The following is a 27,588-nucleotide window of genomic DNA, read 5'->3' as shown; positions in this document are numbered from 1 at the left end:
CAATACAGAATTCTCCTTGAGCTCTCTGACATGTCAGCAGAACTGGATTTTCCCCCAAAAAATAAAAAATTCAACTAACTTCAAAATAAAACTGAAAATGAAAACAATGAGAGACAGAGAGAGAGAGAGAGAGAGAGAGAGAGATGAATAGAGAAGAAAAAATTAAAATCATGATTGTATAATTTTTCCTATGTGTATACGAAAAAGTCGTTTTATTTATTTCTACTTATCTTAGATTGCTGAAAATATATCATTAAACATAGAAGGGAATGGATTTTTTTTAAAAAAGAGATTGAAATAAAAGAAAAGAAACTTAATTCATTTATTGTCTTAGTATCTACTTAACTTTATATTATTATGTTTTTTTAGTATTCTAGTTTTTAAAGAAAAAAAAATAAGGATTCAAAAGTTGCCAATGCTTGGGTTGCTAAGAACAAATGCTCTAAAACATAATCCACTATTATTTCTTTCCAAAAGAATCCCAAAATTCTTTTGAAGTATATAGTTTCTTTTCCTTTTCAATATAAAATAAAATAAAAAATATAATTTTATTTTTACATATAAAATTTGAAAAGAATGACAATGCCATTGAGAAAATATGTGGTAAAAACCAATACATATATATACATATATGTATGTATGTATGTATGTATGTATAAAGAAATTTCAAGGGTTGAATGAGCATAAAATGTTGTAATACTGTTGGTGAAGAAAGAATTAGTCATGCATGAGGGTTGGGAGACACCACCCAATGTGTGCCCTTGGTCCACCATTCCAAGGCTCAATTTCATATTCTCTTAAGCACCAAATCTACCTTCTGAGGGTTCCATCCTTTAATGGATGTACTCTTGACACTTTTCTCATTGGTCTGCAATTTCTTTGGCAATGTTCCACGCATGCAATTTCTCCAAGTGACAATGTAATGAGAAGTTCTCCAAAATGACTTCAAACAATGCTCCTCCTCCTTGTCTTTTGGGATTAGCTCTAGTGCTTGCAAAGAGGTCATTTCAATGGTGCAATGGTGTGATCACATGTGGGCCTTGCACACTCATTCCCATTTTACTACAAAAACATGATCAACCACAGTTGTGGTGATAGTGGCCCACAGGCTATGAGGAAGGATAGTCACATCCAGTATCAATCCCCCATTCATCCATACATTTTGAGAATGGCTTGCTTTAGAAGCTCTCCCCAAGGTGGAGAATGTTTTTGAATTTGTGTGGGTAACAACAGTTGTCTCTTCAGCAGCAAACAAACAAATGAGGGGCAATAAGTTCCAGTCAGGAATGTTGTGTGCCTACAGACACAAACTCTAAAGGGCGAGAGTCCTGCCCAATGGAAAGCCCTGCATGAGAACTAAAGGAGGAACAGTAAAAACCCCGTTGCCCTCAAACCTAGAGAGTAAAAGAGAAAGAATCAGACCTTTGAAGTGTAGGGCTTTCTTTTCTTTTCTTTTCTTATCTTTTTCTTTCTTCCCACAATATAGGTGTTTAGAAGGAAGAAGAAGAAGAGTTTAGTTTGTATTACAGGGAGCTGCATTCGAGGCGGAGGAGGTCGGGAACGCTTCATCGTGAGCCCAGCACCACGGATATAGGTCCGCCCGTCCGCGACCGCGCGCGCGAGTGCCGAGGGACGGGGGGTTGGGGATGGCGGGGAAGACGGCTTCCAGAGGTCGGCGGCGAGGCTCGGTCACGCCCTTGGTGCGCGCAGAGCGGGCAACCCTGCAGCCGAGACCCGGCTCCTTCGGCGCTGACTCTAGATGAGCTCAGATCGGTAGCGTTATAGTACATGAATGGGCGATCGGAGCGCGTACAGGCGCATCAATCATTGTCAGTGGTGAAGCATCAGCAAGTGCAGTGGTGTGTTTGGGATTAATGCGGGGCTTGGGACGGTTATGAGGGCATGAATGAGGTCTCTAACTACCTGCCTCTGGGAGGAGTTGTGGCCGCGACGAGGTGATCATGTGGGGCTACAATATAGACACACAAATGTACGCGTCTCCATGATGATGGACCATCAGGAGCTGTGAGTGGAATTGGTCTGCTGAGCCCTCCTTAGCTTGAAATTTTGGGGTTTTCCGATTGCAGTTCAGACAGTTACAGCTTGCCGGGGATGCAGGGCGAAGTGTTTTGATCTTGTCTGACTTCCAGATGTGTTTTTTTGAGGGTTGAGTGTCAGCTGGGAGAAGTTTTAGCTTATGAGATCTGTACATTGTGAGGTTTGGAGTCTAAAATACTTCGAGATGTGTAGAGCTTGTTAGGATTTCATTCAAGCTGACCTTCAACTTTTGGGATTGGCTCGAAATATACAAGTTGACTACGGCCACGACAAGGAACAATTGAGAGTGGAGACTGGCTTGATGCTAATCACTTGCAGTGAGGTTTCCTCTGCTGAATCTACAGCCATTATTGATCTCATACCTTTTAACATATGCCTGATATATTCCTCCAGATCACTCGACTGCATGTTGACGAGTGATTCAGTCGCCGTAAGATGTCGAGCAGCTAATAGATTGTAGTGCAAAATGAATGCTGCTGAAAACTAAGAGAGGCACATGGTGACGTTGTGAACCGGGCCTTAGTCGACGAACTCCAGCATCGTGGTGCTGTTCTCGTCTTAGATGTTCTGTCCAGGGTGTCTTACCCAAGTGCGGTGCTACTAATTGTGGATTCTTGGACGCTCTGTTATTTCACGAAGGCAGCGTGATTTAACTCAATCCCTCTTTGCGCTGATTTCAATTAAAAGTTTTCTTGAAATGAACTTTCCGTAGAAGTTCACTTAATAAGCTAGTGATTGAATTAGTGTGGGTCGTTCAGTGGCTTGCAGCACGCAGGTCCCGCCAAGACTGTGGTGAAGTTCACTAATTAAACTGACGCAAACACTTTACGCGACCCCACACGCGAGTGTAACATGTAAAAGCTGCAAACTGAGTGATCACTGCCTTTTGATGACGGCACTCTATTCAAGTTCCGTCACAAGGAAGAGTGCGTAGCACATTTGCCCAGAGGCCCACACGACCAAACCATTTCTTAATCTTATCCTACTGCCTACATGGACCTGAGCTCCTATTTTCCTTTTGGAGAGGGTGGGGGAAGGCTTCGTGTGTATTTTTGTGTGCGTGTGTGTGAGTGGGTGCTCGGTGGCTGGTGCGCTGCGACGTCCGATTCGTTGCAACTTTGTAACGAACAGTATATACCCGTCGTTTCTGAGGTCACTAACACACACACACACATCTATATATCTATATATCTATATCTATATATATATATATATTATCCTTCTCGTATTATATCAGTAGACTTGTGTTGAGAAATCTAGGTTTTGTCGAACTTTGTGCCTGAGACCCCGTCAGCAGTGTCTAAATTCTGAAAAGCGGTCGGACAACCATTCTGGTCTGAACGTGGGAAGGTCCTTAGGAAAATCAATGCACACAATATGCTTGCAGCTGGTAACGTTCCGAAGTCCGATATGGCATTATTTGTGCATAGACAATTTCTTTGAAGCTGCAAAACGAAGTTCCATAACTTTTCCTCTTCTGTGCTGTATTTGGCCTACAATTTTAACTTTAGTACTAGGTGGAGCATACACTAGTCCTGATCATATCTTATGTGTTGTGATCTTATCTCAGAAGTTGAAGCATCGAACTCTTAGTACAAATGGTGGAAGCTCCAAGACGGGATTATCTAGGCACGCTGGTCACGGAATTGGGGATAGAGATAAAATATTAGGCCCAGTGTTAGAGAAGGTCTGTCGGCCGGAGAGAACTTATCTTTTTTGTATACTTGCAGTACTTCAAGCTGCTGCAAGGCACTCGGCTAGGAGTTTGGTTAGACCTCGTTGAGGTTCTGTAAGTATCCGAGGGCTCAACCGATCTTTGTATCTGTGTAGACGTTTGAGATTCTGAAGCCACAAAACAAGGCTGGAGCTGTGCTGTAGACATCCCTGATGAGCTTGCAACCTGAGTGACATCAACATATCTGAGGTGTCCTGTTGTCTCCTAGCCTACTTGATTTTGAAAGTTGTTCTCATGTATTCGTTCGGAACGCTGAAATCCTGCTGCAGATGGTTCTTAAACAGTTCCTAGTGCATTAACAAGAACATTGGGGTAGGACTGACTTCCTTCTAAGACCTTGTAGAACCTCTTGTTACAGGACTGCCTGAGAGAAGCTGTTTACGACGTTAAATGCTGCATCCATGCAATTTCTATTAAGCACCGAGGAAGATGAGAATTCTAAATGTTGGATTCATGTTGTTAGAGCTTGTCTCCTCTTGGGAATGTAGATAGGAAAAACCGCGCTCCTAGTTACAAGCTCCTTTCACCTGCACCTTACGTAGCTCGATTTCGGAGCAGTAAATCAGCTTGGGACAGGACGATTGCTGCTGTGATCCGTAAATGGGATCGCCTGATTCGGATCATCGTGATTAGTGGCCGTGAAGCTCTCCGTTAAGCCGATCAGACAGATATCAATTCAAGCATGGTGTCCAGGTTACTGCGACGTCGTTTCACTTCAAGAGCACAGCACTTTTGCCGAGTTAATGTGGTTGGTGTTCCGGTCGGAACGAATTCCTTGGATCTGTGTTCACGGAATTTCCCAGGTTGTTGGTTGTACATCAAGTTCCGTGGAGCGGAATACCTTCTTCCCGAGCACCCGTGACCATAAATATTGTTCTACCCTTTGCTGGCATTAGAGAAGATGAAGGATGTAACCGTACGATGCCATCAAGGAATTCTCGCGGAGTGAATGGTATTAACACAGACTGGGACGTCTGTTACGGAATCAGTGCCGTGATGATACCCCCGCACTGCTTTCAGATTAAGATACAGCTATCACACCGTCTGATATTGCAGTTATGGGCCGCCATTCGTGCTCTCACAAGCAGAAACTGAAGAAAGGCTTGTGGTCCCCGGAGGAAGATGAAAAGCTTGTGCGATACATTACCAAGCACGGCCATGGCTGCTGGAGCGCTGTTCCCAAGCAAGCAGGTTCGTGCGCCTGCTTCATGTCTTACAAGTTGTAGATTGGATCCTTAATGTCGATCGTCGACAATGGGCCAGCAGCCAATTTGGAGCTTGCGAAACTTTGGTATTGTTTGCCAGATATGCGCATCTAAAATTGATGCAGTCTGATAAGTTCTGACACCATCACAACGTGAACACCAACAGTCGTGGATTTTCAATTCAGCCAGAGACGAAAACTTACAGAATCCTGACTTAGTTTTCCGTGAACTGGCTGAGTGGGAGGTAGTACGAATTGCAGCCTGGAATGTACATTGTGAAAACATTACTTTCGTAGGTGCTGAGTCGTCTTTGAACTGTCGTTCTAGCTGCCTCATAGGGTAGCAAGTTCATCGTTGAAGATAACGGCTCACTAGCTAGAGTTAAGTGCTTTTTAGGGACATTAAGCGATGGGTTTCCATAGTGGCAAACCCTCATGAGTCATGATCGAATACCGAGCTGGTTTCCTCTTTGCTCTAAAAAAAGAAAAGTTCAGATACCCCGTTGACACCAATTTAGAATAAGAGTTGTGTCGCTGACGCTGGTGTGCCCTGGAACAACAGGGTTACAGAGATGTGGAAAAAGCTGCAGGTTAAGGTGGATAAACTATCTGAGGCCAGACTTAAAGCGAGGGGTTTTCTCACCAGCAGAGGAGAATCTGATCATCGACCTTCATGCTGTTCTTGGTAACAGGTCTTTACATCTTCACCCATTTGTAGATTTCATACTGAAGTATGCGAGTATCATATTAAAGTTATCGAGTCAGTGAGGTCATCCAATCTTATGAAAACGTCAAGGTTTCGAGAGCATTTCGTACCATCCTCTTAAATAGTCAGTGATACGTTGGGCAATAAAATGGACCGGAATGTGTTCTATTTGATCTATAATACAGATGGTCGCAGATAGCAACTCAGCTTCCCGGTCGCACAGATAACGAAATAAAGAACTTCTGGAATTCTTGCATTAAGAAGAAGTTACGAAATATCGGTATCGACCCCAACACACACAAACTAGTGAATGGGGAGTCGAATTCAAATCTAGAAGGTTCCTCCAGCATCGACCCACCTCATGAGCGCCCTCTCAACTCTTCACCTCTCCTTACAGAAGCTCCACCCTCACAATGCACTTCTCAAGCGGCTGGGTTAGTGAGACTTCCCATCCAAGAATGCAAACTCCAAGCCCCTCGGATGTTTTCCACGAGTTACATGGAGTCCGACGGGATGTACAATCCAACCAGAAATCCTCACTTCAGTTCAAATGGCTCACTCACAGATCACCAAAAGTATCTTGAGTTAATAAGGACCAATAGCTCCCCTGGCAGCTGCATGAGTACCTATCCTCTTTCGACAGATAATCTTCTTGAGAGTTTGCGATTGTGTGGAGAGAATAAAGGACTGCAATTGCCGCCAAAGGTGCCGCCCTTTTCTCCTCCAACTGGACACAGCAGTTCCCACTTCGATAGTAACTCCATGATTTCTTGCAGCTTTCCAATCTCCGGTCATGACAGTGACCATCATGGCAGTATTAAGCCTGACCTCGCGACGGCAGTACCGGCCGCTCACAATCCTGTGTTCTGGATATTGCAAGGCTCAGATCGAAGTTCCCAAGCTCATGGGCAGGCGAGCATGTCCAGTGGGTTGCAGGAAATGTTGCAGCATTCGCAACAGTTCTTCAAATCCTCAAGAGATCAAAATGGTGCTAGTACTCCGGAGCAGTTTCCAGAGATTGAGATGAGATTAGGACCCTTCACATCTTATTCTCGGATCGCCTCGTTGAGGAGCAATTATGCTGGGTCAGTGGACAAGGGCGATTTGAACTCCATGACAGCATGCTTCCAGTTGCCACACTTTGGCGCTAGCTCAGTGTCAAACCATATCATCTGCCCGCGAGCTCCAGAAAACAGCGTCAACGCCCGCGGGGCATACCATAGTTCGCTCAGGTCTTACCCCTTCAAAGGAACTCAAGTGGAAGTCGAGAAAGCTTTGACCTCCGGTGAGGTGGCAGCAGGTGGCCGGCACGAGCAATACCATTGGGATCAGGGCATTAGTGCTAGCAGCAGTACTAGCAACAACACAGAAATTAGCATGTTTGAGACGAGCACTCTCTTTTGGGGTGGTGGACTTGTGGAAAAGTCAGACGCCGCCAAGCAGGATCAGTTAATGCTGCCTCGCTCTGTGAAGATCGACCAGAGCAGTGTCGCGCCTGCCACTCAGGCGTGCAGTGACCACAGTGGTGGCTTTTCTCCGGACCAGTCTGATGGCGATACAGTGATGAAATGGTGCAGTGATCAGCTCATGCCAACGCCTGAGCAACCAGTATTTTCAGCTGCAACATGTGGGCACCATACACTATATCAAGAGAATCACCAAAGTCAGACTCGGCAGGGTAAGGTTGATCAATCTTCACCCGATCAGAGTTTGGTGCAAGATGACCAATCGTTCAGCAACTCTCGTGTTTCCATGCACTGGCAAAACATGCACCAGGGCGGCCAAGACATGTATGACCCTTCCGTAGGTGATCGGATCATTGCCCCCATGTCTCCAGAGCTTCAACGCATGGCTGCAGTCCTTGATCAAATTTAATGTTTGAGTCCTTGTCTCGAAGACTTTCAACTACCTCGGCAAATGGCACTGCTACGCATTCAGCAGTTATTCGGTCCCACCGGTCAGGTACAAATCTCATAACCAATAAGGAATTTGACTTGAGACATCTCAGAGGTTAACCTTGGTTCAATTGAGCCGCGGCAGTCTTTGATACGCATTTGGTCTCGAAGTTCGACGAGTGACGATAGCAATTTATTTACAGATGCTTTTAGTGTTCATTTAGCACATACTTGAAGAAGAAGCCCTTAAATTTGGGCCAAACTATCTGGAATAATTGGATACGCAAGAGGGTAGCAACTAGCAAATGGTAGAGCAGGTGACACCCACATCTAAAGTGATGAAGGCAGCCATGAGAGATAGTCACTACTAGATGTTCTGGAATGAGATAGATTCCAATGCGTGGAAGAGCTTACAATTGCTTGAATTTGCATAATTAATGCTAATTCTTTTCATATCGGTGTTCTTTCAGAGTTCCTGCGATCGAATTGCTTTCATATATACACCATGTCGGCTGTTACCCATGCTTGATCGTATCTCCTCATAAGACTCCAAGGGATGGAAATAAGAGATTCGATTGATCAGATGATTTGTACCAATTTATTTAAAAGCCCTTCCACCGCCTGGTTCTGCAGGATTTTTTTTGAATAAACTACTCTGCCATCGTAGAAACAGAAATCAAGTGGGGATTGCAGTCACACACTCCGCAACCAGCGACGCAATTCATGCATTGGCTCCTTCGGGGTCCTGACACATTCCAGGGCAATGACATTTCAGATGGAAACAGGAATCAATATGTTCCTAAACAAAGCCATACAATACGGTCATGTGTGAGTCATACCTCTGCCAGAGGTGATTATTCCAAATCAAAAAGCCAGCCATGGCCTGACATGATAAACTTGAATATTCGTAGCCGCTTTCGGGGACACAGGTCTATTGTACTTGGGGGGCATTGTATTCCAGGTTGGAGAATCCCACAACAACAAGCAAAAAAGTTACTGCACCGTTGTATCATCGATCACGATAGCAAGAAACTTAATGAATAAAACTCATTGAACTTGCGCGAGAAAAGCGTCCATCATCACTCCCTCACGTGCTTCCTGGCAGCTTTCTTCGACATTTTCTTGTCACTATTCAAGATTCAGGGATGATTTCCAACACTTTGTGTGTAACTTAGATTCAACGAGCCCTGCACAGCCATTGTACAGCTCCCTCTTATCCTACTAGTTTTGCATGAGAACGAGTCAGCTGTCAGGAAGGTCTTCATGAAATGTCCTCATGAGTTCTCAACGCCGTTGTCATTCCTAGTAAGCGAGAGTCTGTACCAACTCAAACTTGAGAGATTCATAGTAATTTCGATCTCAAGTGCGATGATCAAGGCTGGTCAGTTTAATGGTAAAGTCAACTGACATCAGTGCATGTGATTCAGTGAAGGATTTCAGGAGATGAATCGTAAAAGTATCTCAGGCTTGTACACAAAGGCAACCGCCAGTGTATGTACAATCATGGCTCATACGACACCATGTTTTGCGAGGAAACTTAAACCACAGCAGGACAACAACTTTCTCACTAGGACAGGAATCTTATTAGCAGAGCAAGCAAGTAATATGGAAAGCCTGCAGAGCTCTAAACACACAATGTGCAGCCAATCTTTCTGCGTACAACCCATCCTTCGATTTTTATCGATTTTTTTTGCTTATGTTCAAATAGAATACCTGGTCCATGTAGAGTACCAAGCTTTACCATTACGCTATATTTGTTATGCTGACCATTTCACCGATGCTATAGTACCATTGTGATGTCTAGAATGCTATAAGATATGATTTGCGTTTTCGTATATTATGTAAATCAGATTGTAGATTTTCAAAACGAGTTCAAAGCTTCGTTATGAGACCAAGTACGGAGTTTTGTGGTACTTTTGGTGAGTGTATCAAACGTAATTTTATTCAATTGTTTGCAAGTTGGTACAGATTTAAGTTGGTAATTTATTTTTTAAACATTTTTGATAAAACAGGTGAATATGCATGTAGCATAAACTATGTATTCAAATTCACTTGTATGTGCTACATGTAACTACTTGTATGTGCTACATGTATTCAAATTCTTAGAAGGTGATGGAGAAGTTTAAGTCAATATAAATTTTAAATGAATTTTAAATATATACAAACAGAGATGGTTGCATAGACATGAATAGAGCAATGCAATCAAGAACACTTCATTGTAGAACAAACAAATTTTCAATGAAAATATTCTTATGTATTTCAATAGACTTCTGAAGAAGATGAAACAAGAAAAATGGGAAAAGAAATACATGACAAGGCTGCGTAGAAATCTTTGAAAAACAATTTTATAGTGCACAAGTTTTTCACAGGAGAAAATAACAACATTCACTCCAGATTTATTTGAAAGATCTTAAATAAAACCTTTCCATAAGTATCAATAACACTGTCACAATCTTTCTTTAGTAAAACATGAGATCCATTATATTTTATTTCAAGTCTAAATATTACATAATATTTAACTTAAACTATCAATAAAAATGAAATTTTTACACTTATACTACAATGATTTGGCTGAAAAAAAAAATAGAGATTCTTATTCTAATCAGAAATTCATTCATTCATTCAAAAAACAATAAAAAAATAAATATTAATGATGTTTTAAAAGACAGGAAATAATAATATAAAATTTGAGTAGAAAAATTCTGTTGGATAGATGTAATGATTGGATTGTATATATATTAGAATGGGATTGAAGGTCCAAATGCTTAGAATATGAATTAAATAAATATAAAAACCATTGTAAAATTTGTATTTGAACCTTTTATTTAATACAAGAAGTTTTTTGGTTTAAAAACATTACTTGATAAATTTATAACAAAACGACAATTAATACATCATAGACTTATGAAATACTGTTCATTCAGTGAAAATGATTCAATGACACAACAACTATATTGATGTATAAACCTCAAATGAAATAAGCGAATAATTTATATGTATCAACAAAAACGGTACAGTAAAAATAAAAATAATAAAAATTAAAAAATAAAATAAAATAAAAAACAAGCTTCACAACTGCATGGAAACATTATTCTATGGATCGACCACCCAAAAATCAAAGATTTAACATTTCCCGTCTTCACCCATAAGCTAATGTTGTTAATGCAAGAAAACATCAATTCGGCAGTTATTCAGATTACTTTAAAAAGTCGAATATACTCATGTATACATCTGAATACCTTTGAATTTTTTTGTTTATTCTCTCCTCAATTGTTTCACATCAAAAATAATAAAAACTTGGAGACTTCACAATAACATGAGTCTGTGCGAACATGAAACAATATTAATCATTTTTGGGGTACTTCACATATGCATGTTCCTTACTTATCTACGTTTTCTGCCCGATGCTTCCAGTATGATCAAGACCTTTTAAATATAAATATATGTATATGTATATATATATATATATATATGAGTGTATGTATGTATAGATTCACAAATACTTATACATCCACAAACACAAACAGACACACAGATACAGACAGAGGTGTACAGGACAGACAGCCAGATGCATAGCACGCCGAGCTCGTCATTGCAAATGCTCCAATTCAAGCATTGGCAGTCTGGCATGTCATGCGAGTCTGCGAGACAGACAACAATGCTTCAGACCAGTTGTTATTTTGTTTCACTTCCAGGACCTTCCAAATGGACTTCTCGCTGGGGAAAATCTGCCCACATGCGGTGACAGTTACACTGGTGAGATGGGCGCCACTGCTACGCCAGCCTCGCATTGCCCACCACGGTTGCGCCGCGTTGTCGTCGTGCTACGCGGAGTCCACATCCCGGGCATCTTGGAAAGCCTTCTAAAGCAGCAGCAGCTTCATACTATATGGAACTGAAGACACGCCTTCGTCTTCGCCCTCCAGCCCGGCCACAAGCTTCTTCCTCCACACTGAAAAGTTGCAGTGCTTCAAGATGATGGTCTAGATCGCATCACGATTCTATGGGCGGTGTGTGTGGCTAGGTGAGTGAGGTTGGGCTCTGGCCATGCATGACGAGGACCTTCACGAGCCGAAGGGCGGTGCATTGTCACGCCTGACTCGTGAACAAAATGTGGGCCACGATGCTGCTGATAGTTTGATTGCTAGCGCTGGGTCATTCTCAGGGAATTTACTGCCACTGGCAGTGAGTATATCTCCTGCATCCGGATGACAGCGTGTCAGGGAAGACTGAACACCGTAACTGCATTCTATGATTCAAACACTATTATCCACCTGGTTGTACAATCCCTGTTTTCTCATTATAATGGAAACACCTTTTCTCTGGTGTTCCGGCCACGGTTTCAGACTGGTGTTTAAAGCCTGCGGTCGATGCCGATCGTAGTTTTTAAAGGACCCCTCGTTCGTACACACCGTTACTTTGACATTGTTGAAGGATTTCTATTATTAATATGGAATATGGAATCGTAATCTCTGAGGGGGCTTGAACATCACCTCCTGTTTCTGTTTTTGGTTTTCAATAGTTTGCATCAACATTCCTCGATGAGTTCGTCTTGACAGAGGCTTCAATGTGTCATCTTTTGGCACGAGATCGGTGATTCGTCCTGACCGGACCGGCAGTTTTCAAGCCCATTTGAGCTGGACAGAGGCGTGAATGTATTATCCATAAGTTGAAACACAATAGCGAAGACTTTGATTGATCACCCTGTCCTACAATATTAATGATGCAAAAGTCCACTTCTCTAAGGTTTTATAAGCAAATTATATGCAGCTATTTCACTGTTCAAAAAAACATATACATATACCGTTCATTTGAACAATTATATCATTCTGATGCAGAGGTCTTCGTGACTTGTATGTGTTTTATTTAAATATTAAAGATATATATTTGAATTTATACTGATGACATTGTTGAAAATGTTTGCAAAGTCATTGTAACAAGAAATTCAAGCACATTCATAATGCCATGTGCAATTGTATATGAATTCTCAAAACTTCCACAATTAAATCTCTTTCTTCAAGTATTCATGATAATTATACCATATTCATTTCCACTCTTTTATTTGTAATCTAAGAAAGTTTCACATTATTTATTATCCAAAAATTTGTAATAAGTCACACATAAAGCACCGCACTCCAATCCTAGTCCCTTCAATCCATCAAAACTCTATGCAAGCATTTCCTCAGTAAATTTTACCCACATCCGAAGTCATCTCAAAATGTGTTGTTCCGCGTCGTCTAGTATACAGATAGAACTCAATCTTTTCTATTCCATTGCTGACTGTGAATGTTGTTAGCTTTTGACCTCCACACCAATCTCACTACCATCTCCAGAAGGCATGAAAATGGCTTCGATCAAGCCGTGGTGGTGCTCTTTGCGGTGAGCTACCCCAACCGAACCTGTCCAACGCTAGCATCCACCAAAAAAAAAAAAAAAAAAAAAAAAAAAAACAGCCTGTGTCGACACCATGGGCTTCGGCACTGTAGGGTTCCTTCAGCTGGTTCGAACCACGAGGTCGCACTGGCGGCACATTCACTTAACCGGAGCGGGGTAGAGGGATTCGAGAAGGATTCAGGGCAGTGAGCAAAACCAAACCCGGAGGTTCAAAGACCACGATCTGCACTAGGAGCCTGGATTGTCCGGTCCCAGTTTCATCTGCTGGTGGTGTCGGCAGATGGTTTCGGTCGATGGGTCGCAGTTTTTCCTGAATTGGTGCGGTGTTGGTGACGCGCAGGAATCAATTCAGGGGCTGTAGCAGTAGTGCGGAGCCGACTTGGGTTGAATAACTAGATAATGTCGTAAAGAAAGCACACCTTATCATCGTCTTTCAGATCCATGGCGTTGTCGCCGATCTGGTGATGCATGTCACGCGCCGAAGTTTCAACAAACTGAGTGACTGTGGGTGGATGCTTTCTCATGCGGTGCTGCTGGATTTGTATGCTTCCACTTGTGTGGGTTGCTTCTGGAACCTCTGCATGACACGTCGGATGTCACATCGGTTGACACGTTGGAAGGAGAGTTAAAGTAAAGAAAAGAAAAGGTACCTCCAAGTGTCTCTATTTAAGCAGTCGCTGGCTTATAGAGATCATGTTTATTGGTGTGTGAAATTTTGACGTTGAATGAAAACAGTGGTGCTCTTAAATTATGATATGGTTTGTAGAATATCAGAAGTAAAATGATGTGTTTTTGAAATATAAATAATGATAAACTTCATTTCCTTACTAATATTGAATAACTTGAATAAAATTTGTAATGGGAATTGAATTGAGGAAAATTATTCTGAACTATTTTTTATCTTTTTTTATTTTTTTTTTCTCATAATTACAGTACTACAAATTTCAATATTTTAAAGAATTTAACATGCATTTTTATATCATTTTACATTATAGATATGGACTTCTGAATTCTTGTAAAGTTTCTTATGTGTTTTTAGATGTAATATATATAGAGTTTAGTTGAAGTTACCTCATGCATGTAAAGTAGATTATTCATTTCTCTTTACTGAACTAAAATACTTTAAAAAAAGGTGGAAACCCTTCACTTTTAATTTCACATTTGTACAATTTTTTTTGCCCAAGTGTAAACTTAAAAATCATATAATGGTTAAAAATAAAAATAAAAGTGAAATATGTTGTAGAATGTACACAAAAGCAAATGATTAAGTTGGTAGGTATTCAGATACGTTTTTACTTTGCTTTTATCCTCTTTCTCACTTGAAATATTCGTAGTCACTCGAGCTAATAATTTTAATTTTCATATTTTCCAAAATGCATAAAGTAGGCACAAAAGTTGATACAATTTTCATTACGAGAAAGGAATATAATCTTATTAATAAAAGGAGTCTTCTTGCTCGAAGGTCCACAATCCATGCCCATGTAGCTATCTCAAAATGTCGATTTCATCAAACGATGCTACGATGAACGACAATAACGAGCTTTGCATTCTTTTTGTCAGCTAATATTAGCTCAGAAACATCATTCCATTGAGATTACACGATGTCACTGTATAGCAAATGCTGTTGCCAGAAGCTAATTGTCGATGAAAAAATCTTCAACAGACGAGCTTGGTCCAGTGTGTGAGAAATAAACTACCTCCCAAGTGTAGAGGAAAATACCATTGTGGAAGATTTCTACAATGCGAGTTGCCTGGAACCACTGCCAGGCTCAGATGCTGTTCGTTATAGTGTTTAGCACGCAGAATCTGCTGCAGCTGGCTGATGGCACGCGCAAATGGCTAGCTCTGACGAAGACGATACAGTTTCACAAATACTGCAGCTGAGAATAACAACGATGGTTCTTACGATGCGCAAGTATGTAGTTACAGAAGTCATTTGTAGTTTACTGTGTAATACTAAATGCATACCATAAATATTCCATGGTGCAGGTAATCAACTTTTTGTACAGTTATGACTTCGGAGTAATTGGTCTATCTAACTCTGCTTTGAGGTATTTCTAGTGGTAATATACAGCACTCTCATTGCTACGACTATTTAGAATGACCTAAACATCAAAAGCTTTGGGTACAAAAATATAGCAATTCCAGCATAGTGGATTTAAATACTCTCGAACTGATCCTCAATGCTCCTCCTCACTCGTCCACTGCCACCTACAACCTCCACGATTTTGTCTGAAGCAGACGGCGTTACCATGGCTGATACACAGACTTCGGCCACCTGCAGTGACCAAGTATATTTAGCGAAGTGAAAATTTGAAGTGTATATACACACACACACAGAAAAGAACTGTATTTGCTCAACAATACCAAAAGTCTTCACACCTTTTCTGATTGTATCATGCAATTTTCTTCTCCACCCTTACCTTCTGACGACTAATTCCGCCCATGAACAGGCTGTCTGCAGGCCTTAACTCGACGCGGTCGCTCTGCTGCAGGATACATCAGTTAATCTTTAGTTTCCGAAGACAAGTGAAAGCGGAAGATATCTACCACATCAACAATACTAAACCCACATACTAAAACAAAGTAATTTCAATACAATGTAAATATTCGACTACATACCCCTCTTTCACCAGTCAATCCAGCTGGGCGCACAATAGTGTAGTCGAGGCCCGAACGTTGCAAAAACAATTCCGCTTGGCGTTTCCTGAGAGGTCATAAAAAACGTTAGAAGTGCTTGTAAATTGGAGACATCTTTGACATGAATCATCAAGACTTGTACAAATCAAATGAAAAAAAATAGTACTCATCATGCATAATAATCAAATCCAAATCTGGTTTAGATATATTGATGGCTTAGAGAAAAAACTAACGGAAATCAATTAAGCTAATATAAATCATCACTTGTATATGCTAGTTCAAGACTACAATAACTTTAAACTCAATAAATAGTTTGAAACAAACTAATATTTAAATGATTAATTTCATTATTTACTCAAAATTGATGTAGCTTCATCTAATAACATTACTTTGGAGTTGATTTAGTAATTTAATGATGAAATTGCAAGTTTAGCAGCAGTACTCACCAGTAAAGGAGTGGGACAACTTGAAGATAGTTGACCCCAATTGTCGTGATGAAGACGAACTGTAAAGAGCACAAAACAATTTTTTTATAGAATCTGAATTTGAGGGATCAATCATAACATAAAAGGAGAAGTCTATGTGACTTAGAGCCGAGTTGTAAACACTGATGACTATAAGAAGTTAAGTATTTTGTCTAACCTTCTTCACATCTCCTTGATTCTTTGCAGCCGAAATCAAATTCAGCACTCCCTCATATTCCGTCTACAAAATTTGATCACACATTTCACTAAAAGTTAGAACGTTACGATGAATGATGATAAGAATAAAATAATGCAACATGTTAAGTGAGAGTGATTACTTTGTATGCTTCCACAAGGTCAAGTGAACCTAAACCTCGAGCTCCAACAGCGCAGATGACAACATTGCTGCATAAAAACATAAATATGTGAGATTCATAACATCTACAACCAATGTAAGCTTCTTTTAGAGTCAAAGCTATCTTACTACTCAGAATATGAACATTGATGATTTTCAACTGCACACGCTTTCTCAAACATAAACAATACTTGTGTGTTCTGACTTTTAGTATTGAAAAACGGGCACCTAGCTTCTAAGATTGAGATACAGTATATTACACAAGTGAAATCAGTATAACCATATTTTTTTTCCAGATAAATGTGTCAGTATTATATACCTTCCAGCCATCGCTTCTTTCACTACTTCGTAGTTGTAAATATCTCCCTCAACTAACTGCACATCATCAAATTACATATAGTGAATAACATTGAACACAAAACATTCGGATCACAATATTTTGATTTTCACCGCGTCGAGATTTTTTAGAATCACAATAAGGTTCTCCAGAAGCTCACACGAATTACCATTGATAAAGATACCACTTATGCAATCACGGAACCACGTAATTGTTAAAGAGTTAAAGCGCAAGTCTGACAGGTTTTCTTGTGAAAAAACAAACAGATAGATTTTACCTGTGCGCCTTGCAACTGTTTCAAGTTTCTTGCTTTGTACACGTTGCGCACCAACGCACGCACAGTCGCGCCTTTCGCGACAAGATCTTTTACTATCAACCTACAAAATTCCAAAATTGAAATCATACATCTTTGTTGCGAGGTGTGAGTTGAGAAGAAAATCACATATTATCGATCAAATTTTCTATCCATGTAATTAAACAGACATTAGCTACGACGCAAATCGTTGAATATATATGCCAAAACAGAGCATGTCAAGACATGATGCACACCTGCCAGTTCTTCCAGCAGCACCAGCTACAAGAACAGTGTAGCCTGAGAAAGCATCATCTTCCTGATGATCTTCACTTTCTTCTTGAGAGTCATTGCCTCCCTCCCGAACACCACCCTGATATTTTCTTATAACGCTCTTACCAGCAGACCTATATTTACCCCCAACCAACTCCTCTGATTCATTCTTCTCGGATTCTCCCTCCCTCATTTGAGGTCTGCTAGATGACCGGTCAGGTCCTGACATACCAGTAGCTTCTTCAACTGCTTCAATAAGCGAATCACCAAGTCTGAAAACTTCATTTCCAATTGCTGCTGCAGCATCCATTGACGCATTGACAGCCTTCTCGATTGGGTCTTGTACTCTATCAGCTGATTCTTCTACTTTCTTCACTGTCTTTCGTACAGCTCGATTTGCATCCTTCTGTATCTTGTCACCTCGTCGACTCAAATCATCAGGCAATGCATCTTTTATCTGCAAAATTACATTAAATATACAAATGCATGTCAACACATTGGTTGATTGCATACAGTAACAAGACAAGAATATGTGAAGGAAACACACAAACATATGTATCTGTGTGTGTAGCAATGCACAAATACTTATATATATATATATATATATATATATATATTCATAAAAACTCAAATTTACACGGAAATTAACGAAAGGAAGCATAGTGGTATCCATTACCTGATCAGCGACAGCCTCGCCACCTCTCTGCAACACCTTCTGTCCCTCTTTGCCAACGTCCTGAAGATCACCAGTGATATTTTCTCCAGCCTTACGTAACTGCTTGCCGGCGTCCTCTGCATTATCTTGTGCAATGCTAGCCAAGTCTTGAGCTGTCTTTCCAGCCTCCTCAAGTCCTTCCTGAACGTTGTCCACCGCTTTCCCCGCTTGCTGATTGACAACATCTCCACTTTCTCCAAACGCAGTTTGACCAGCCTTTCCAACCTCTTCCAAATTCTTTCCTACACGTTCGCCGGCTTTCTGTAGTCTCTTCCCACTAGTGTCAGCGGCGTAGCTAGCAGAGCCCGACACTGCTCTAGCCGATTCCTGACCCTCCGCCTGAATGTCTTCCAAATTGTCACCCACTCGTTTTCCAGTTCTCTTCGCCCTGTTGACGGTGGCATCGTCTCTAGGAACTCCAGCGGCATCCGCAACAGCACCGACTGCCTCATCAGCTCGATCACCTAACCCTTCGTTACTGTCATCTTGTACGTCGTATTCCTCTTCTTCCCCCTCTTCAAAATCATTTCCATACTCCACGTCGTCATTTTCATATTCTGTGTCGTCATTGATGGCATTTAGCTCTGCGTCAATCTTCGATTCATCCGGTTTCTCGACCGGCTTGGAAGTAGGCGTGCGAGGTGTCGATCCCTTGCTAACTTCTACAGAAACAGGAGCAAAATTGAAAATTCAGCGACAGCTGACATAAAATCAAAATTCCAAGCATGGATACATGGTACGTATTCACAGATGGAATGTCAGAACACGAAACTTATGCTACTGATAACTTTGACATGAGGGGTCATTCAAGAGGTAGTCCATGATACTGAACTATTGCATAATTTGAGCAAGACAAAAATGTTGCGGCACTCACGTGACGTTCGACGCCGCTGGTTATCTGCCCGCTGTGGCGTCGACTCAGGGGTTGAGCCGACACCAGTAGCTCGGCAAATCAGAGACGTGTATCCTCTACGACCTCCAGAAGCCTTCCGCTGGCGAGGATCAAATCTCCCTGATGATGACACTTCATCACATCTACTGCAGCTTTTGGCCTCAGTGGCAACAATACTAGGACCGAGCAGATTCAAATGTGCGCAAACTACTGCCATCGACATACTCGGAATTCCCTCCAATTGTCCGAACAAAACCTCTGCCCATCCAAAAACACATGTGCGTTATCAATTCGAGCTCCAAATTTTCATCAAGAGCTTCCCTTCACCTATGCAACTTCTAGAAAACGCTACCTCAGCACCTCAAGACTCCCTCCGAAAATATACAATTCATTCCCCTGCCATAGCCAAAAACATAGAGGATAACAAATCAGATTGTCATTTCCAGACTCAAATACGGCCAGAATTCACACAAACGCCACCGTCTCAATCAATATTTCCCCACTGTACACTCTACTTTTAACCACACAATCACTCTCAAATCACCTCTAGAACCATACCACATAATCTCCAATCTTAAACACAAGAAAAACTCAACACATCTCCCAATAACACAGTCACAAAGTTCGGGTCTAAAGCCTCGAGCGAAATCTCAAACCCTCACCTGGCTGCGCAGCCAATTACTTGCCGTTCACAATCTTTGCTCTAGAATCAATCAAACAATCAACCAAACCTGTCCGTGAGAAATGCCTGTGTTGGATTCTCAAACAAACAAGTGCCGGGTACAATACAGAAAATCTTGTCAGTAATATACAGTAGCGGCGAGGGGGAGAGTGGAGCTTGGTCGAATACACGGCCACTGGCGATGGCGAGATAATGTGCGAATGAAATCTATCCTCAGCCAGGATGCTTTTACTTTTCGGAACAAAGTCGCGGGCGCAGGTCCAAGTGGACTAGTCAGTGATGTGGACGCGTGGAGTTAAATAGTAGGGTCACGTGGTGGAGGCTGAGTGGGCGGGAAGGGGTGGAACTCCCCCCACCCGCGCTGCGAAACCTCTCTCTGGTTGGGCGGTACGTAGTTGACCCGGTACCGTCGATCTGCAAGGGGGGTAGAACGGAGGGTGGAGATGCAAGAGACCTAGAGATCAGGTGTCGTCGTGATCGCTGTTGTGATGTGGCCCTCCTGCCCATCACATCCCGTTTTGAGGACATCCTCTTCCTTTTTACTTTTATAAGAGCCCTAAAACGTTTCCCCATTACTTTTTATACGCTTTTTTTGTCATTCACGAGAGATTTCACACATTATTTGGAATAAACACTTTTTGGAAGATATGGGTTTGAAGGGGAGTATTATTGAATCAACCCATGGAGTGATACAAAGAATTTGGTCTTTGAACATTCTTTAAATCACACTAAATTTGATAGATACCACTTTATGTATATTTCTTTCATAAAACTAATTTTTATTGATCGAGTTTTAATCAATGAGCAATGGTTTTTAAATAAATTATGCTCTTTAGATTATAAACTTTTCCAAATATATAGTTGGTTTTTAGTTATGAAATATTTCTACAACAATCTTAGTAATTTTCATTCTATGAATCTTATGTATGTAGTTAAATTTAAAGTTAATAAAGTCTTGTAACTTCATAATATGTATGTATTTTAAATTTCTTAGGATACTTTTGTTGCTTATTTTGAATGCAACAATTCTTTTGTTTTAAAAATTTAGAACATGATTTATTCTAATCGGAAAGTCAATAGAAAAAACCTTAGTAATATGATAATTTTTTTATAAAATATACAAAATTTTAATTTTAATTAATTTTTTTTTAAAATATTGTAAAAAATTATTTCAAAAAAAAATTAAGATTAAATAGGTATACATATATATATATATATATATATATATATACATATCTAAGAATGAATTTCATTAAAAATTCATTAAAAATTAATAAAAGAAAGTTAGTATTTGGTTTAAATATCTTTGCAAAATACTATATTTCTTGTAAACAATCTACAATGTGAATATTGAATAATATAGATAATATAAAAATATAAAAAATATTATATTTGGAATATGGCTTATTTATGGTGTAGAAATAGTGGGATTTATATATAAAATAATATTTATTTTATTAATAATATAAATACAAATTTATATTTCTTTGGCTAAAATTTAGACTTTTAACACTTACAAGGTCATTTTAATTAAATTATAATTTTACTAAGAAGAGAGTTTTATTAGAAATAACTGATTTGATAATTCATAATATTTATAAATCTTCAGGTTTCTATATTTTAATTTGAAAAAAGTACAAAATATTTAAGGAAGAAGAAAAAAAAAAATACTACATATAACATACCAAATAAATCAAGGTTGTATCACTAATTTGATGCTTATTTTTTTAAAATATATATCTTAAAAACCACATAACATTTCCATTTAAGATAAGGTTCATATTTACGGCTTTTGATAAACTTTAATTGCTTAATTTTAATAAACTTTTCTTAGTTATTCTTTTAAAAAAAGAAGTAAAAAATGGAATTTATTTTTTTTAATTTTGACAAGTCTATTGATTTAAATATTAGATTTTATAGCAAAGAAATATGTAAATCTATTATATATTGCTAAATTAAATAAATTTTTAATATATAAATTTTAATTAATATAACTCCAATTTAATAGAAACAACTTTAAAGATAATCATGAAAAATCAAAACAAAATTTTAAAATGTAATTCAATAATATATTTAGAATTGATTTTATTATTTTAATAAATGTTAAAAAAATAATTCGTACCATTTTTTTAGATCCATGTATGCATGTACAAAAATGTAAATATAAATAATTTCTTAATTTATGGAATAATTCTAAATTATTAATTTTATGTTTTTATATTATAATAAAGTTTTAAAATATAAACTTCATAAGTAAAGAATTTAAATCCGTTATTTTTGTAGGAATAAATTTGATAAAAAAAATAGTATTTTTTAAAATTTCTCTTTTAGATGTGCTTTAAATTAAGTTAATTTATATGGATTTATTTTCTTCCATGCAATAATTTTTTTCAGTTTTTGTTTTATATTAAGAATTCCTTGATTTTTCTTTTAATTTTTTTATTTAAATAATTTTTTTCTAACTAGTAAATAATTCTTTCTATATTTTTGTAAGTAAAAATCTAAATATATATATATATATATATATATATTCAAAAAGAATTGATTGAATTAAATTCTCTACATCTTCCTTAAACTTTGGTTCAATATTAACATTCAAAAATCATTTTTTCAGAGGTAACTCGTATAAATTACCTCAATCTACTTTAAAAGAATTAAAATATTTTTGTATGTCTGTAAATATTTTATTTTTATTAATATATGCAGACAACTCCTTTGGTGCCTAAATAGTAGTTGCAATGGGAATATTGTGTTTTTATCTTAAACCAAGTTGTCCGAGTTTTTAGTATTATTATTATTTTTTTTTTAAAAAAATGATTTTGTTAAAACCAAATTCTTAATTTTTTAATGACTTGCAATTTTTCTTTTTGTAATTTTTATTTATTAGTGTAACTCAAAATATTTTGGCTAGAATGTTGCATTTTAGACCTATTTTCACTATAAATTCCTTTATTAATCAAAACTTTGATTTGGTTATGTTTAAAATATTATTATAATGTAATCTTTCTACCATACAAGTTAATTATTATAATTCTAAAAGTCATACCTATATGTAATACAATCAGTATATTTTATATAAGTATTTTTAAAAATGTAAGAAAATTCTTTTATTTTTTGTGAATACTAATTTTTACTCTTCATTACTTTGAAAGTTATAAAAATACTGATTATTACTGTAAAATATATCTTTAAACCTCAAAGATGTTGTAAATCCAACTTTAAGTGGTAGATCTTTAGAATTTGAAATAATCTAAAATAAATTTTAAAATTCTTTGCTGAGTTTGAGTGCAAAATTTTGTTAAAAAAACATTAGATGCTTTGAGTTTATTCTATGCATAGAAATAGTGTGATGCAGTTGTGCCACTACAAGTTTTAAAGTTGATAATTATTTTTAGAAACGAATTGAATACTTTAAAAAACACTCCTTTGTATAGAAAAAAAAGTGTTTTTTTATTTTTATTTTTATTTAAATCTCATAACTAGTCATTTTGAATTTTAGAAACAATCATATACATAAAATCAATATAATAGTCTTTTCTATATATATATATATAGAGAGAGAGATATATATATATATATATATTATTTAGAAAATACTAACCTGAAGAAAAAATTGTAGTAGTATATATCAAAAGAAACAAGAAAAGAAAATCATAGTTATTTCAAATAATATATATAATTTTAATATTCTAAAACTTGTATAAATTTGATATAATCATGGAATGTTGTTCCACCCGCACATGGAAATGTTGCATCTATTCAAATCCACGAACAAACACGAAATAGCTTCGAGGACAAGGGACGTGGAAACCCGGAGCCAACACTAGCAAGGAAGTGAAAAATCAACAGCTTAGTAGAGTAAGTAGGAGGAGGTGGATGAAACAAACAATCAGGGAGGGAGCATGCCAGCAAGTAAACAATTTCACTCAGCTGCACTTGGATTCTTCTTCACAATGTCGTCGATATCAGAAATGCAATGCAGCCTCTGCGATGGTGGAGCAAGGGGTGATTGTGCACAGCTCGATTGACATAACCTCATGGTGCTGGAGTCTCACTTCATGGTGAAGCATTGTGCTCAGACTTTCCTGTCACGGTGGGCTCATGGGTTGCTGTTGTTGTCGTCGTATCAACCTGCGACGACTTACTTGCCCATTTGTGTCAGTTGTTTGCGAACTACTAAGTAATTGACCTGGGGAGAGATGGGCCTCTACAGCAAAAGACTTATACTTCACGGTGGATGAAAGACTGCCAACGATTGCTGAATCCGCTGTCGGTTGCGTACCACACGAAATTCAGGATCTCCGACGATGTATTTATACTGCCACTGAAAGAGAGTAGGAGATTCTCTTTGACAGCCTTAAAATTAAAGCTGGTCTTGGTGCCGTCAAATTAAGGCCAGATTGATTGTTCATCTTAGGTAGTTGGTGTGTTATGGCCGTGGGCTGTAAATTATCAGAAATATTGAGTTGTGGATAACATTGTTCAGTTGTGATGAAGATCAATGGTTGCCAGATTTTACGCTGTTCAGAGTGGGGAGATGATTTTCTTCGCAGGGGAGTGTGCCAATTGCGTGCGTCAATTGGGTACATAAAATTTTGAGTACGAATGTTGAATTCGCTACGGCAGCTATGCGACTTTGGGAATGCTCAAAGATTAACGTTTTCTCATCTGTTAACCATCAAAGGTTTCGCAGGAAATACCTCACATTTCAGACAGTCTAGTACATTACTGTCAGAGCTGTATTTACAACGAGAATCGAGGTGCACTCTTTAGCAATAGCACACACCATTTCAACGTCACCATAGTCTTGACAAATAGGCGGTCCATGTCTGAAACTAAATTACCAAGGTGTGCTAATTGCGGCATATATATATATTGACAAAGGGGTTTGGGATGTGAGAGTCAGTTGCTTCGAATCTGCTACTGGAAATACAAGAGAGAAAGACATTAATAGTCGTCATCCGAGTGATGTTCTTGCCATCGCAATGTGTTGCCACCCATAAGGCCCCCACACATGAATTGGCCTAAGAAACTCCGCATCCATGTGTTGCCTGGTCTGACGGGAACCCACCCACCGGCGTGGTCATGGCGAGGATTACCAGGAATCATTAAACAAGCCACCGATGCTCTTCCCGGTGACCTTGGGCTCACCTTCTTCCTGATTTGTCCCACAGCCGATTGCTTGGATTCGACGCCGTTTTCAAGGAGATCCAGCAGGTAGGCCAGCACAGCTTCCTGGCTGTGCTCGATCACCCGCTTAGGAGGCACAACGAGTGGGTTCTGATCGAGCATCAAGTTCTTGAGATTCTTGAGTTTGCCAAGTGCAGGGGGGAGCTCACGGATTTGGTTGAAGCTGAGATCCAACGTTAACAAAGACGCAAGGTTGCCAATGGTGTCGGGCAGAGTGCAGAGGTTGCTGAAGTTTCTGCTCAGATCTAGGGTTTCGAGATGTGAAAGACTTCCGATGGACAAGGGGAGACCACGGAGATGGTTGTTGCGGAGATCCAGGTGTTTCAATTCCTTAAGGTGACCGAAAGATTCCGGCAGTCCTACAAGGTTGTTGAATTGAAACTCTAACTTCCGCAGCTTGACCAGTTTCCACCCGAATACTGGCATCCAAGTCTCCAATTGGTTGAAGTTGGCGTTCAGTTCCACTAGTTCACTGCAAACGATCAACACAATCAGAAACTGTGGTAGAATTCTCAAAAAGCGCGCAATTTTTTTTGTAGATGTGACGGAGAACATGAAGCCGCAAAACAAAGTTTGTGCATACCTGCAACTGCTTAGATTCTCGGGGAGAGCTTTCAGCAGATTTCCTGATACGTTGAGAATTTTAAGCTTCGAGAGGTTCCCAATACTTTCCGGCAGGCTCTTCAGCTTGTTGGAGTGCACATTAAGCGCCACCAGATTCACAAGATCACCGATTTCACTTGGCACTACCTCCAATTGATTATTCGAGAGATTCAGCGACGAAAGACAGGTAATGGACATTAATGATCGAGGGATGTTCTTCAACTCCTTGCCGCAGAATTCGAAATGTTCCAATTTCTCGGTGGAGGCCGATGCGATTGTCTTTTCCAGCTCAACAGCCAAATCGATACTTTCTGAATTCGGCAGGGAGGATGGAGTGTTGCTAGATTTCTTCAAGAGGTCCTCATAGGACTGATGGAGCATCTCCAACTGGATCACAGCTAAGTAAGGAAGCTTCTCCTTCTCCGCTGCCTCCTGTAATGCCTCAATCTTCGCCATGGGCAACTCTCCTACACCGTTTGCAGATATCTGCGAGTCGATGCGAGCCAGCGCCTGCTTGGCTGCCTCCACGGCCTGCGCTCCGGGGCGAGACCCGAGCAACGACAGTACAGGCTTCAATTCTGGGTCCACCTTGTGCGTCATATTTTCTAGGAATCTATCTACCTACAGGTACGGAAGGACTTGCGGGAACGAGGGACCTCACAAAGAAACCTTAACATTCCCTACAGATTGTTGTGTTTGCGAACCGAGTTCCATCATTCTGTCAAACTAAACCATCGCGTTTACGCCCGTTTCCAGTCTCTCGACGGGCAATCACACTGGCTAGTGGGGCGCGAGAAACTTAAAACACGTCTCCACAAACTCGGAAATACCAAATGCGTGCAAATGGAATCGCTGCACGTTCTAACCGTGACTTCTGCGCATGGGCATACACGCTCGCTATCAAACTCTGCCTCATCGCATGTGGGGACAGTTGCTTTCTGCATGCAGCAAGAGACCAGCGAACTTTCGTCCAGAATCAGGGAGTTCTACGAATCAAAACGGCAATCTACAAAAGCAGAGGCAGCGACACGCAGAACCCAACAAAGCACAACCAGAGAGACACTCCTTTCTCAGTGCACCATCAACGACACAGCTCTCGCCCCGCTTCACCCCCATTTCTTATCCACATTCGTCAATAAATGAAGAGCGGACTCCGACGGCTGCATGCAAATCCGTGAATCCCCACCCACCGTGGCTTCCATCTCCTCGCAATATCAACGGTAACATGCACTGCTCCAAACCAACTTCAACGACCTCGTCCAGATAAATTTCAGTCGGGGGACCCACGAAAAGTACAGTCCAGTACCTTGTGTGTACCTTCTATGCGGTCAGTGAGCGAAGAATCTAAACCAGACAGAGAATCAAATCATCAACCGTCCCATGGCGCGGACATGTAGCGATGATGCTACAGTTTAGTGTTTTTCTTTTGTTTTTTGTTTTTTGTTTTTTTTTGTTTTTTTTTTGTGCGTGGATTTCCAAGCTGCTAGAACCATTCTTTTCCAATCTCGAAAATCCCCAACTTTGCTCCGTCGAGTTCGCACCCAGCTGGCGACGACGTTTTTTTTTTTTGTAGAAGCAACTCCCGTTTAAGGAACATTTTAGATGTATTCTCCACCACAAGACGATAAAACTGGATGAGAACCACTGCAACGTTTTTTGAGTGTTCGGCACTGGTTTCGTCGGAGAATCATTATACCCTCGTGGTATCTTTCTATTTCTGTAATATTTCTATTTTTATATCTTCTATTATTATTATTATTATTATTACTACTACGGCTCTGCACACAGAAGTCATTGTGGAAGCTCCCCAATTACCTTCCTAAATGAATCACTCCAACTGCGTCACAATGATCTTGTGCTTGAAGGCCATACTTGTGGACTGATACGCAGTGAGTGACATGACACGGCTAGATACACACATCTAGAGAGAGGGGTTTTGAGGTGCCCCACAGTGAGCGAGTGAGTGAGTGAGTGAGTGAGAAAGAGAGTACAACATCAATGGTGTACCTTTAGAAAACTGTGGACTTTGCTTGAGGTGGGGGTTTTGTGGGGTGCCGTATCCTATTTGAGTTTCACTGGGGGCGACCTCCGAGGCAGGCATGCATGCAGCTTTGCCACACTTGGCTCAGCCAGTCAGTCAGTCTATCAGTCAG

At 39.7% G+C, this 27,588-nt stretch overlaps 3 protein-coding genes across 14 annotated transcripts; 1 reads left to right on the top strand and 2 right to left on the bottom strand.

Annotated features, from left to right (window-relative positions):
* The first annotated feature begins 1,694 nt into the window (after nucleotides 1-1,694).
* Nucleotides 1,695-8,677, top strand: LOC112292144 (uncharacterized). Of its 6 annotated transcripts, none has more exons than XR_012219005.2 (5): nucleotides 2,037-3,448; nucleotides 3,629-4,984; nucleotides 5,560-5,689; nucleotides 5,889-7,665; nucleotides 8,069-8,677. XR_012219005.2 is itself a non-coding variant. In XM_073539016.2 (5 exons), exons 3-5 carry the CDS (start codon nucleotides 4,852-4,854, stop codon nucleotides 7,576-7,578), a joined length of 1,953 nt encoding a protein of 650 aa, XP_073395117.1. In that variant the 5' UTR covers nucleotides 2,038-3,448; nucleotides 3,629-3,982; nucleotides 4,152-4,851; the 3' UTR covers nucleotides 7,579-8,051. The 6 variants fall into 6 exon arrangements, 5 of the variants coding, with proteins under 5 accessions (XP_024396081.1, XP_024396079.1, XP_073395117.1 ...); XM_073539016.2 differs by lacking the exon at nucleotides 8,069-8,677 and having other exon boundaries at nucleotides 2,038-3,448; nucleotides 3,629-3,982; nucleotides 4,152-4,984; nucleotides 5,889-8,051; XM_024540313.3 differs by lacking the exons at nucleotides 2,037-3,448; nucleotides 8,069-8,677 and adding an exon at nucleotides 1,695-1,990 and having other exon boundaries at nucleotides 5,889-8,051.
* A 6,196-nt stretch (nucleotides 8,678-14,873) lies between these two features.
* On the bottom strand, nucleotides 14,874-19,730 carry LOC112292593 (uncharacterized). Of its 7 annotated transcripts, none has more exons than XR_016506606.1 (12): nucleotides 19,623-19,730; nucleotides 18,943-19,356; nucleotides 18,030-18,730; nucleotides 17,338-17,810; nucleotides 17,066-17,165; nucleotides 16,771-16,826; nucleotides 16,435-16,501; nucleotides 16,275-16,362; nucleotides 16,079-16,137; nucleotides 15,615-15,699; nucleotides 15,416-15,478; nucleotides 14,874-15,270 (listed from the first exon to the last, which is right to left on the bottom strand). XR_016506606.1 is itself a non-coding variant. In XM_024541243.3 (12 exons), exons 2-12 carry the CDS (start codon nucleotides 19,181-19,183, stop codon nucleotides 15,151-15,153), a joined length of 2,031 nt encoding a protein of 676 aa, XP_024397011.1. In that variant the 5' UTR covers nucleotides 19,184-19,356; nucleotides 19,623-19,730; the 3' UTR covers nucleotides 14,874-15,150. The 7 variants fall into 7 exon arrangements, 4 of the variants coding, with proteins under 4 accessions (XP_024397011.1, XP_090112416.1, XP_024397010.1 ...); XR_002972781.3 differs by having other exon boundaries at nucleotides 15,416-15,481; nucleotides 18,943-19,218; XR_016506605.1 differs by having other exon boundaries at nucleotides 18,943-19,218.
* A 4,555-nt stretch (nucleotides 19,731-24,285) lies between these two features.
* LOC112292152 (uncharacterized) lies at nucleotides 24,286-26,627 on the bottom strand. Its single transcript, XM_024540333.3, has 2 exons — nucleotides 25,416-26,627; nucleotides 24,286-25,304 (listed from the first exon to the last, which is right to left on the bottom strand). The coding sequence occupies exons 1-2, from the start codon at nucleotides 26,033-26,035 to the stop codon at nucleotides 24,590-24,592; spliced, it is 1,335 nt and encodes a 444-aa protein (XP_024396101.1). The 5' UTR covers nucleotides 26,036-26,627; the 3' UTR covers nucleotides 24,286-24,589.
* Nucleotides 26,628-27,588: the final 961 nt, after the last annotated feature.

This window comes from Physcomitrium patens, chromosome 15 (assembly GCF_059467195.1).
Source record: "Physcomitrium patens ecotype Gransden chromosome 15, ASM5946719v1, whole genome shotgun sequence".
NCBI lineage: Eukaryota > Viridiplantae > Streptophyta > Bryopsida > Funariales > Funariaceae > Physcomitrium > Physcomitrium patens.
This window is presented reverse-complemented; position numbering and strand designations above follow the sequence as displayed.